The sequence below is a fragment of the Haemaphysalis longicornis genome, unplaced genomic scaffold (genome assembly GCF_048455015.1).
Source record: "Haemaphysalis longicornis isolate Haplotype H1 unplaced genomic scaffold, Haemaphysalis longicornis Haplotype H1 scaffold_5, whole genome shotgun sequence".
Classification (NCBI taxonomy): Eukaryota; Metazoa; Arthropoda; class Arachnida; order Ixodida; family Ixodidae; genus Haemaphysalis; species Haemaphysalis longicornis.
The window spans coordinates 8,420,112-8,432,942 of NW_027526385.1; the positions used below are offsets into that span (position 1 = coordinate 8,420,112).

General features: G+C 45.4%; 1 protein-coding gene across 1 annotated transcript in view; it reads left to right on the top strand.

Moving 5' to 3' along the window:
- Ecd (ecdysoneless cell cycle regulator) overlaps positions 1-12,831 on the top strand; it is a gene marked incomplete in the record, with an annotated part of 19,931 nt that extends 7,100 nt beyond the window's left edge. Inside the window, 6 exon segments of the mRNA XM_077669879.1 lie at positions 205-241; positions 2,932-3,025; positions 5,423-5,667; positions 6,827-6,901; positions 7,872-8,110; positions 9,794-12,831. Coding sequence (XP_077526005.1) covers positions 205-241; positions 2,932-3,025; positions 5,423-5,667; positions 6,827-6,901; positions 7,872-8,110; positions 9,794-10,030 — 927 coding nt within the window.

Sequence of the window (12,831 nt, forward strand, 5' to 3'; positions counted from 1 at the left end):
CACCACCTCTTTCTCCTTTCGCTGCCACAGGGCGAGCTGGAGGGGTCCAAGCTGTACCGAAGCCTGCTCCAGCGGGCACGGGAACACTTTGTGCGGACGGTCATCTCGGAGGACGACGTAGGCGGTCAGCGCGGTGGCGGGAGGCCCTCCGTGAGCACACGTGTCTGCCGCCTGCTAAGACAACTGGACGTTAACGTGGACAAACTTCGGGAGGAAGGGGAGAAACTGGGCGAACCGGATGGTAAGCGATGCTAGCCTTTCACGCCCCTTTGGCTTCTCCCTCCTTGCAATAGCGCACAGCACTCTACCGCTCATTGGAACGGTCCACAACAACTTTGGACTGGAGTGATGCATCTGGCAGGTGTCTAGGGGAGGTGTTTTGGAAAGGCAACGTCACACACGGCGGGGATTTTCACATTTGGCGGCTGACGCTGCAAAAGTTATACAGTTGGCTTCATTTACAACAGTATTGTGTATAACATTATCTCCACTTATCCCGGCTCTGTGCTAACTGCAACCAATTTATCCCTGCAAACTTCTTGATCTCATCTGCCCATCTAACTTTCTGCAGCCCCCTGGTATGCGCTTGCTTTCTCTAGGGATCCTTTCTGTTACCCTTAATGATCCTGCCTTCACATTACATGCCCTGCCCACGTCCATTTCTTCTTCTTAATTTCTACTAAGATGTCCTTAACACGCGTTTGTTCCCTGACCCACTCCGCTCTCGTCTTGTCCCTTAACGTTACATCTCTCATCTTCCGTTCCATTGCCCGCTGAGTCGTTCTCAATGTAAGTTGAACCCTCTTAGTGAGCCTCCAATTTTCTGCCCCGTAGGCGAGCACCGGTAAGATGCAGCTGTCATACACTTTCTTCTTCAGGGAAAATGGTAGGCTGCCATTCATTATCTGAGAATGCCTGCTGAACGCACTCCACCCCATTCTTACCCTTCGAATTGTATCTTCCTCACAGGATAATTGGAGATCTCTGGGAGAGGCCTTTGCCCTGCAGTAGGCATAGACAGGCCGATGATGATGACGATGATCATTAACAATATATTAGATATAATGAACAACTATGGCACCATCCACTTTCATATGCATTCTATGGTAAAATAAACCTCTTATTACAATGCCCAGTGCCGTGATATAGGATGTATCGATTGAATCTGGTTACAGCACGCCACGATAATGAGAGCTGCCGCTGGCTGTCCGTGCTGACGGCATGCGCCATGGGGCGATGTATCCCTTGTACTCCTCAGAAAACGAGTCAACTGCGCCACTTAGCATGAAGCGAAAGGAGGAGGAGGAGGAGAGCTGTTTTCTTTCCGAACCTCCTCCCGGCAGCGCCACTTTGGCATCATCCCTGCGCCCACTCACAAACTAGCTGGCTTGCGTGTTCACCTGTTGTGTCAAGTGCACACCGCTTTGAAATTGACTGGGTGCCTCTTCAACTGCCTCCGTTCTTCTGTGGAAGGGACGTCACGGCCGATGTTTTGGAAAAGTCCGAGTGCCTCACTGAAAAGGCGTTTGTTTTGTGGATACGTGCTGTGGACAGCGCTGACAGTGATACTTTCGAGACACAGTTGAGCAGCCTGCTCAGGTAGGGTCTTCGCAGGAGGCCCAACGGATGACACAGTCCCTCGGGACTTCGTTTCCGCCAAGGACCTTTCGCTCAGCTAGGTGAAGCACCTATAGATGCTCTTGAAAAAGATGTGTGCTAGCTTCACGTGTGGCAAAGCTGACAGACTGTAGTATCTTTTCTGCAAGTAAATACAGTCAAATGGTCATTTGGTGAGCACTGGTGCATACGGTAAGGTGCCCCAGGACCGTGCTCTGTCACCTCTGTCATGCGAGTGGTATCGTGATGGTCGAGCGCGGCCAGCAAATGTTGCTTTCTTGAAGATGACGACCAGAGGCCGAAGGCAAACTTAAATGGTTCACTGCATGGCGAGAGACAAGCCAAAGCAATAAGACAAGAACAATGCCCCGACGAGCAAGGTTAGACTACAGGACTCAAGCAGAGTGACAGCATTGATTCAGTGCTCAAACAGGAATGAATTTCTGTGCCTGGAGCCCCCTGTATTTATACCCAAAGTGCTAACGGTCAAACAAGCCTTCCCTCTGGTTTTTGCACATGATGCGACATGGTACAGACACACACAACACTCTTTCCAGAGTTTGTGAGGGCTCAGTAGTAGTGGCGCACGCCGAATCCGAGAGGGGGGAGAGAGGAGCTCTCCACAACGGTGTCCGTGTCCTTCAGGCATGTAGCCACACGTCGCGTTTGCCGCCGCCGCCAAACTTTGAATCACGCAGACAGTGATGCGCCAGCAATCCAGCCTTTCCCAGGCATGTTGGGATCTGTTGGCTGTCGCTGCAAGCCTGAGTCATTGACACAGAGGCACCCACGCGGAAGGTGCGCGTAGTTGTGGCTCCGCCACAAAGCAGCGGAGTATCGCACGAAGCTTGAAGCACAGCGACGTGCTGATTCGTAAAAGTACCCAAGAAATCCTGAATAATTCCTCGCCATTGGGGTGCCATGACATAAAATGCTGCACTCAGAGCTGCGGCAGTACGCACTGAACTTGTGTCTTTAAGGGGTTCCGAGAAATCAGTGCATTGCAGCATTGCCATAGGTCACCGCTTCGCATTTACGGTCATGCTTCGTGAAATGTTCGCATGTCACATTCTTGGCCCTTGCTGTGACCACCCAACAGAGGCATTCTGTAGCTTCACATAAGCTTGGAGTGTCGGTGGCTTTGGTATCGGTTGAGTGGGTGTTTTAGCTGTTGCCATTTCAACTGAAATGGCAATCGCTGAAACAAATAAGTTTCAGCAGTCTTTTCAACCAGAGGTTTCCTGAAAGCGAGTTATCCGAAGTTTTTGTCATGCATGGGCTGCAGCTAAAGCTGATTTCGGGCGTTCTTCCCAGACGAGAAGTGGATGGAGGTCACACCGCAAGACTTGGACCGACTGCTCGAAGACTACTCGTCACGGGGTGGCAGCGGGGACCACACGACTGCAGGGTCAGTTCTGCCATCTTGAACACGTACAGGATTTGGGAAAGGAGCAGTGACTACTGTAAAAACCAAAATATAGGTCGGACCGGAATATAGGTTAACCCCTTAAAGACAAGATACGAATTTGTTTTATTTGAAAGATTTCGTGTTCAATAGTGCCCCAGCGCTTGTCCGGAAACAAACAATGCTTTATTCACTGCGAAATTAATCATTTTAAGCTAAAGTTTTGATTCTCGCGCCAGAAGGTGTGTTTGAATGATGTTTGCAATGACCTCATAAGAACAGGTCTTTCCGCTAAACTTCGTGTAGAGCGGAGGCTCGTTTATTGTTAGTCAACCTAGATGGCGCCACCATACCGTGACAAGCGGTTTTCTGCCTTCTATTTGTTTGTGACCGTATTTAAACGTGGCTTGTTTTTGTTCATGGAAAAAATAATCGTTTCATGAAACATAGTGGTCGCTCGACAAAAATGGTCACGGAAGACACCTCTGCTTGCGTCAATCGGCCAGTGTCGTCTGAGACAACCCCAAAGCCCCACAGTGCCATGCAGCTAAACCAAGCATAGTGCGCGCAGTACCTGCAGCAGTACGCATCAGTACTGCTTTACGTGTGCTTTCGTAACTTCCACTGTTTGCCCCACCATTCTTACTCATATAAAATGAATATGGGCTAAATTTAAGCGCAAATACCTCGTTCGGCAAGCTTATGAGCTCTGCCTAATCTGCGTTTGCTTTTTCCAGCCTCCTCCAATCACGAGCTGGCTGGCATGACATCATAGGTTCTGTTGCGGGAAATGAGCGAATGAGTCGCATGTCCATTCCCTTTTTTTCCTAATTATATAGCTTATTTGAGTGAAGTTTACGTTAAAAGTGGGGTCAGTATGATTCTAATGAGGCAATCTTTTGAATGAACCAAACTTGCGTTTTCTCTTCATGGCTCCTTTAAGGGGGCACATGGGTCTTTCATCAAAAACTTAATTTTTGCAGTTATGATGATAGAAATTGGAGGACATATGTAGTTTTTCATTCTGGTTGTAGATATAAAACTTGTTTTTGTGTAAAACGACTGCATTCAAATTTATTCGGACGCATTAAAATTTATGTGTGATTTTCTGACAACTTTTGTAAAAAAAACTGCAGGAGTGATGCAGCTGACCAAGGTACCAGTGAACTGTGCACAAGTCAAAGGTTGCAAGAAGTCTAACAGTATCATTCTATCTGGTCTGCAGCAGAAGTTACAGCTGTTTGAAGTTTGGGCTTGGAAGACAAAACTGGTTTTTCTGGTTACACGAAACTGTCGTCGACTCCCACTCATTATCTTTCAAAAGGCAGCGATATTTGAAGTAACTTGTAGCCACTGTATGCTAACACCACGAGAGAACAGCCACACAACAAACAAAAAAACAAGATGGCGGCTTCAACTTGCCAGCTGCCCATTGTTGTAAGACTGGCGTAGTTTTTCCGCCAATTACCGGTGCATAAATTCAGCGTCGGCTTTTCATGGTTCATACTAAAAAGAAAGTTTGACCTACATTCTTGGCTTCATGGTATTACCCCTTGGGTGTTTTTTACAAGCAGCGCTTACCCTACCGGAATAGGTTCGCCTCTTGAGCGCTCAGTACAACAAGCGCTCGTCTACTGCTGAGATTGCATGTCCCCCACCAGATGGGAGGGCTTGCTTGACAATTTTATTTTCTCCTGTGTCAGGAGCATGGCTTTCGAGTAAAAACAGCTCATTCGGGGACAGTGACACGTGCATTGGTGGCCCATCAACCCGTAAAAAGGTACTCTTCATCTTCATCTTTCAGTGAAGATGGATCAGATATCGATATTTGTCTCCTGATCTGGAATTGAAAAAGATTGCAACGACGCTGAATTCAGCAGCGCTATTGGCGATGAGGATGCTCTGGAGCGAACATTGCGAGTGCCTGTCAGCCGCTCCGTGTCATTCGCTGCTCAGGAATTTAAAAGCGGTCCCGATGCTTTCCAAGTGGAATGGCCAAAGCTTGATTACCCAACACAAGCGAAGAATGATGAGGTGTTTGTATTTTATTAGCAGCAGCTGGCTGCTTTCCTATGCAATGTTCATTAATAAGCTGTTCTGTGTTGATTTCAATTAGAACATGGTGTAGATACTTTTTCAGCATCAAGTGGGGGTTTTTAGCAGCAGAAGATTCGAATTCAGCATTTAAAAAAGAGGAATTTTGGTTAAAAATTTTTCGGAAAAAAATAACACTTTTAAGAGATTATAAATATCACCACTATCCTGAAAAATATTGCTAGTGTTCTGTGATGTAAAACCAACACATGTGCTTATTAATAAGATGTGGTATATGTTGGGAAGAAAGCGTTAGCAGTTACTGAATTTGGACCCAGGAAAAAAGAAAAATACCGTTTCTTTCAGCAGTGCTGCACAGAGAGATGAAAAGAACCTGGGCACAGCCATCACGGAGGGCCTGGATCGGTTCGTCAAGCACATCTCCGACTACGAGGGGGCAGAGGTCCCCTCCAACAAGAGCAGCAAGGAGAAGTCGCAGCCGAGCCAAGATGCCGGCAAGGGGAAGCCAAGCCAAGCCAAGAGCCAAGCCAAGGGGGACGGCATCGAATTTGATGCTGACCGCTTTGTAGAGGCCCTCGGTGCCATTCTTGGTGAGTTGGACAACTGCGGGATTGCTTTGAAATTTCACTTGTGCAGTCAAGTCGTGAGAGAGTGTTTGGAGAATCATCTGAGCAGAACAAGTGAACCTTGGGAGGCGGACTAGTTGGTGGGTGACGTTACTGTGAAATACAGCGCTAAAAACAATACAACAGGAGGAAGCGACAGTGTTTGTCGTTTCTTCCTGTCGTATTGTGTTCAGCGCTGTATTTCTATGTGGCACCTTAGCAGAATTGTTCCTAAATTGCAGTTAGGTGGCCCAGCTGAATTTTAGCTCTAGCAGGGAATGTAAAATTTAGTGCGCTTTCAAAGTGACTTCTACACAGCTGGTAATTATTGTGTAGTGACACACTAAGTGTTATTCTGGTTCAAAACTGAGGCTTGGCTGCTTGTTGAAGGTAAGGGTTCCTCTGTCTGAATTTCGCTTTCCACCGAAGAATGAACTCTCAGGCATAGCACCTCTGTTATCTCCTTGCAGCTACTGCTAGTTGTAGCAGATAACACATGTAACGAAACATGGAGATTTATCTAAATGTTTTTAGTAACATAATGCGAGTGACAAAAACAAATGTGCCCCTGATATCTCCTTGAATTGTGTGAATTGTAATGTGACATTAAACTGGGATTTATTTTTCCCAAGTGCACCTTATGTCGCAAAGACGAGATTCCAAAGTTTTTAATTTTCTCGAGTCTTGTTATCTTGTTCTTTTTCGCATTAGCTTTTGTTAGCGATTCTGTACAGCAGTACGAAAAGTTCTGTTGTTTTGGCTGGGTTGTCGAGTTTTGCTGGGGTCAGTAATCGTGAGGGCATTTGACGGGATTTATTGTTAAGTCACATCTTGCGAGATTATTTGCGTTTTTGACACGTTAAGTACGTTGAGCATGACAGTGTTGACTAACCCTCACAACAGCAACGAAGAGACCACTGTGGCAGCATCGCAGGTGATGGTAGCTGTGTAAACAATAAATAATAACTGAGACCATGTGAGTGGCGCTCTTAGAACACATCTAAAACCATGGTACATTTATAATGCGAGTCTGTGGCAGCCATCGGCAGGTAACGTTCGCAGAATTGCAGGATTTTCTGATGTGCCTGCAAGAGTTCTGCTAAAGCTATACATCCTTTTCGTCCTTTTTCTTTGTTCTGTCCAGACTTCAAGCTTCCACCCTCAGACGACGAGTCCAGCTCTTCCATGAGCAGTTACGGCGACGAAGTCGATTCTCACGGTGAGTTCTGGGAAACCTGTGAAAGTGATAGGCACACTTAGCACATACTAGTAGATCCCCAACAGCAAATTTGATTCCGTGCCAGTCTGTTGCATTATTCACCTCCACGCTTGACAAATGCCACATACCGTATTTTCGCACGTATAACCCGCACTAAAAATGCGAGAATTCTGGGGCTGAAGTAGAGGTGCGGATTATGTGCGAGGTATTTCATTTGGGGCAACTTCATTGCAATGAACATTGGGCTGTGATGCCCCTCCAGCAGTAATAGCGACTAAGCCACTCTTACCCCATTGACAGTGCTTATTTTGAATACACAGCTCAAGAATATGCCTACCTGAAAAAAATGTATGCGGCAAGTTATCTAGTTACGTAGTTAGCTGGGTAAGTTCTTTTGCATAAACAAATGTGTAACCTTGCTTGAGTAGTAGATTTGGTTCATCCTCTTATGTATAAAATACGTGGACGATATGCGGAGATTTCTTTTTTCTTTATATTCGTCGACGAAAGGGGGGGTGCAGGTTATGTACAGGGGCGGGTTATACGTGCGAAAATGTGGTATGGCATTGTTTAATATTTAGAGATGTGCTCTCTGGCTAACGCAGCAAATAATTGGCTGTAAAGCACAACACTTCAATGATTTCCAGCACAGGTGTGGGGCAACCGGTTTTACTAATTGTCGCAAACAAATAGACAAAAAAATAAAAAAAAAATAGGCCTGCTTGGTCAGGCAGAAAAAGTGGCTTGTATTTTGTTACAGGACTGTATATTGCAATTTTGTAATGCAGTGAATGCGAAATGCATTTGCTCGTAATACAAGCATGGGTTCTATGCCATATTTGACCTAACCATCGTTTGAATTCTGATAATACAGCATGGGATCGTGTTAGCCCTCCAAGTGACATTACCCCGGTGATCGCGAGTGTTGGAAGCCGCGGCTCTCTTCTGAAATGCGTGCCCCCGACCACAGATCGTCTGGCGGACGTCATCAACGGCGTCGACGGCGACAGCTGCGACAGTGACGACGAGGAATTGGGCGGACCGGGCGTGGACCTGTCGCACCTGGCCATGGACATGAAGAGCTACATGGAGCAGATGGACCGGGAGCTGGCCGGAACCAATGTGGGGCTCAGCTTCGAGCGGCAGCCGCCAGCCAAGCCGTCGCCAGCCAAGAAGGAAGCCAAGTCGGATGCCGCGACGCCATCAAAGGTGCGTGGACTCCTCATCTTCAGTCGGGGCTCTCTGGAGGGGGGGAGAATACGCGACCGAAATGTGCGGTGAACAAACTTGTGGGTTGACATGGTTGCCAAGGGTAAAAGAATAGCATGGGGTGTTATCACGCAGCGTTATGGAGGTGAGAGGGTACAAGGGAATGAGTAAATAGAGGGGCAACGGAAGAACCTCTTTCCCTCGTTAGTTCTTGCCTCCCCATGACACACTTACCGATCAATGTGTATTGTTGCTTGCTAAGCATTAGAAGTTCTTCAGTATTAAAACTTCTGGATATAGAAGCGCATAATTTTATATTAGATAGGCCTGTGCACCCAGCAATTTTTGTCATACAGTCTAATCTCGTTACAAGAGGCGCTCAAGGGACCTAGGAAACATGTCTCTTGTAACCGAGGTCTCTTGTATGCAATGCTGCTAACTTGGCAAACATAGGAAAACTGACCAAACTGCTTTCATTCAAATGTCTCTTATAACCGAGCGTGTCTCTTGTAACAGGGTTTTACTGTATTTGCTGTGATACTCTAAAGCTTAAAATATTCACACACATGCCTCTTGCATCAGTTCAAGTAGCAGTAATCGAGAACTTCAGATATTTTCAAAGTATTTTGAGTTGCAAATATATACAGTGTAGACCGCTTATAGCGAATGTCACGGGAGCTGCGAAAATCTGCTCTACAACCAAAACATGAGCGAATCCAACCACATTGCAACTTACCTTTCAATAATTCGTTCTTTATGATCCCTGAAATGAAGGCCTCTTAAAAACACAGGTGCTGTCTTTATTTTTTTTTTTCTCACATCAGCCGCTGCTGCAGGGTCTTAAAAGCTGCTGCACGGTTCTACGAACTGCGAGCGTGGCTTTAACTTTCTTTGTGTTTGTGTTTTGAAGAAGCAGGGCTGCGTTTCCTAGTGTCTATGAATGGATGCTGTGGAACAACGTGATTAAAACGCAAGCAAGCTCTTTTTTTTTTTTTTTTTTTTTCCCCACCTTATTTTGTGTTCACAATTGCTGAAGGCAGTTGCTTATCGGCACAATGTACAGGTAGTGAAAACCTTTGGCGTCGCAGCTTGCTATCTCCAGATGTTCGAAAAGTGAAAAGGCAGTTGCTTATATGCACATTGTTCTAATAGAAACAACTATCTCCGAGGTGCCTCAAGTTAAAGCCCCTCTATACTGCTCTCATCGGCCGCTTTCAAGCAGGGGCAGTTGTGGTTATCACGTGAGTACAAACAGAGCGCGCGAACTGAAGGGTGTCGATTTCTTCCTTTTGTGTGTCACAGTTAGAGAGCAGGGAGCGCGCACTATGTGGGATGGCAGATTCTGTCTTTTATTTTTCTTTGTCGCTACCTTAAAACAATGCCCCAGCTGTGCCGGTCGATCAGCGGGCCCGCCAAAAAGCTGCACTACAAACGGTATTGTGCTCTGGGCAACCAAGTATTAAGCGGTATGTTTATTCTTTGAGTTTTTTGGGAGGCGAACTGGTGGTCACAAAAGCCTGCGTTATATCCGGTCCCACACTATAAGTGGTTGCGTGATAAACGGTCTACACTGCAGATACTTGATGACAGTCAGTTAAACTTGGTTTCAATGAACTTGGATGCAGGAAATTGCCACGTCTATTAACCCACAACCACGCTCGACTTCCGTTTCGTTACAAACAGGCGAGGAAGGCACCACGCGCCCTGGCCGAAAGCTTCGATGACGATCTGGACTCTGACGACGACGATAATGTCGCCGCCGCCGCGGGAAACAGCGCTGACTACCGGCCAGTGGACGTGGACCTGACTGCCTTGAAGAACATCCTCGAGTCGTACAGCTCCCAGGAGGGTCTGCCGGGCCCTGCTGGCAACCTCCTCTCGGCCATGGGCATCAGCGTGCCGCGTGACGAGGATTCCTAGTCACGCAACTTGAGAACGAGGTGCACGTGTTGCTCCTAACGATGCGTGTGGCACGGCGTCGTCTACTTCCAGATCGGCTGAATGCTGGCGCGATTGTTGCGCGGCATTTCCGAGCAGATATGTTTGTTGCGAAACGAACTGAATGGAGTGCAACGGACCCTTCTGACCAAAGCATTCAAATTGGCTTGTGTGTGTGCATTATTCCTGCACATTGGTACCAGCTTTAAGAAGGGACACTAGTTTTAAAACAACCTCTTTTAATTTTGAAAAAAAAAACTGTGAAACGTCTTTCTGCTTTTTTTCCGGGAACTGATTTCAAATATGCCATTATTTTTTGAGATGGGCAATTAGTTCCCGAGACAGAGATAATTAGCCATTTTCGGTCAAACAATACTATGACAAAACAGTGTTGGTGATAAAACTGTAATCTTTATATTTTCCAGTACTATGAACCCTGATGAGTGCAATAATCAAAGCAGTTTTTTGATGCACCGCTTGGAAGTGATTTTACAGCTCATTAAACTTCGATGTTTGAAATGGGCACTCAAAATCGTTACTTGCTAATGGTGCCACCAAAGTTTAATGAGCCGTAAAATCAGTTCCAAGCAGTGCATCAAAAAACTGCTTCGATTATTGCACTCATCAGGGTTCAAAGTACTGGAAAATATAAAGATTACAGTTTTATCACCAACACAGTTTTGTCTATTGTTTGACCGAAAATGGCTAATTATCTCTAATTGACTTATTCAAAAAGTAATGGCATATTTGAAATCAGTCAGGAAAAAGTGGCAAGGCTAACAAGTTTCACAAAGCTTACTTAAAAATTAAAAGAAGTTGTTTTAAGACCAGTGTCTTGGGGACCCTTAATGGGTGTTCTAGTGTCTTGTGCCTCTCAAGTGTGTACAACCCAGTGTTTTTGCATTCTGAATGAGCGCACAAGCAACACGTGGTTTGTGGTCCAGCAGGAGAGTTCTTGTGTACCATCGTAGCACTGTCCAGCAACACAAACATCACATTACGCAACATCAACAATGAGAGGCTCAGTGTAGCTTTTCACCGTGACATAGTTTGAGAGACACAAATGCGGGCTAGCCTAGGTTTCCAAGTATCATCCCATATACCGGCATGCCAAATTGCATTGCTGGTATGTGCTGCACAGAGCAAGAACCGTTTGTCTTCCGTTGGGAATCGTAGCTGCTTACGTAAGATGCCCTGCCCTTGCATGCTTGCACGCTCCGACATTGCAAGCCACTTTGACTTCGCTTTGAAGCACCTGGCCCTTAAGGTGATCTTGAACGACATCTCTTCCATCACAGCCAGCAAGACTGAGCACACATTTCTAAGAATCACAGATGTGTGCTGTGTTTTAAAACTACATGACGTATACGGAGTAAAAAACTATTTCCCATGCCTGCAAAAAAGTGGCTGAAGCTATGGTAAAAGTCTGCAAACTTTTTGTTTGTTTTTCTTCTTCAAAGCAGAACTCTAGCATAGGAAATGTGCACAGAGTACATACTGTATTTATTCTATTATAAGGCGGTCACGATTGTAAGGCGAGAGGGGAGTTTGAAGAGTCAGAAAAGAAAAAAAAAAATCTATTTCTGAGCTTGAAATATAAGGCAGGTAAAAAGTCTACTTCTGAGCTTCGAATATAAGCCGGAGTATGACTATGAGGCTACTGATTTGAGAAAAAAACATTGCCTTATGTTTCAATAAATGCAGTATATAGAAGTGGCAAAAAAAAAAAAAAGAGCATACTTTCATTTTTTAAGAGTCTGTTGGCACCTGATGTAGTGAGTGTACTCACATAGTGAATTCCTTGTCATGGGAAGACAATGATCATTTTTTTGCTTTTTTCCTAGTTTCGCACGTTCAAGCAGCCATTTGGTGTTCAGCTTGTTCCTTAGTTAGGCTGCCTGGAATTGACATTTCAGCTTAAATCTTCTCCAACGCTGGAATAGCGCAATGTTAAGAAAATGCATTCGGGGTGGCTAGAAGAAAACTAGCGGGTGATTCGGAGGATAGTTCACTTCACTGGTGATCACACACACACATGCCTGTGTTTTCCCACATGGTGATGCAATCTTTGGGCATCAACAACACATGCTTCGGGAACTTGTGTGACTTGTTTTGTTGTCAGCATTTTGTTGTGTTCAATTTTCGTTTCAGGTGACTTCACCTACCTCATGGCGTATTGTTGCAACGCTTATTTACGGTGTTTTTGTTTCATTTTAGAAAAGACGAGAATCAGATGGAGTATTGAGGAAGGCATGAATGTGCATCTAGTCGTTGCATTATTCGTTATTCATCTCCAGCAAGATTGTTTTCCTTTTTTCGAAGGTTCAGTTTGTCGCTTCTTTCAGAATGTTCTCTGCCGTGTAAATTGCCTCATTTCCTTCTCTTTTTTGCAATCTGTACAGTATCGATCACAAAGGCCACACAGAATCTCATTTAGAGTGTGAAAGTAGCCTCCGCCTTGAAAACTTGGGTCTTTGGCAGAAGTTTTGCTGTTTGCTAAACCTGATTTTTTTTTTTTCACTAGTTTATCGATTCTAACCAATTCTCAGTCTTCATGGGTCAGGTACAAGGAACGTTCAAACCCAAATGTGAAGTTTTCAGTCTTTATTATTATTATTAGTAGTATTGGTTTTTACTTGCAAGTTAGGGTGCTTAGGATTGAGGAGATGCCGCGTTTATGACAAGTCGATCTAGTTAGCTGGCTTATTCTGTGGCTTGCCTGTAAACATCTTTCCACCCCGAAAAAATAAATGGCCGAGTGAGTTGCCATGCTGAAATTGTTA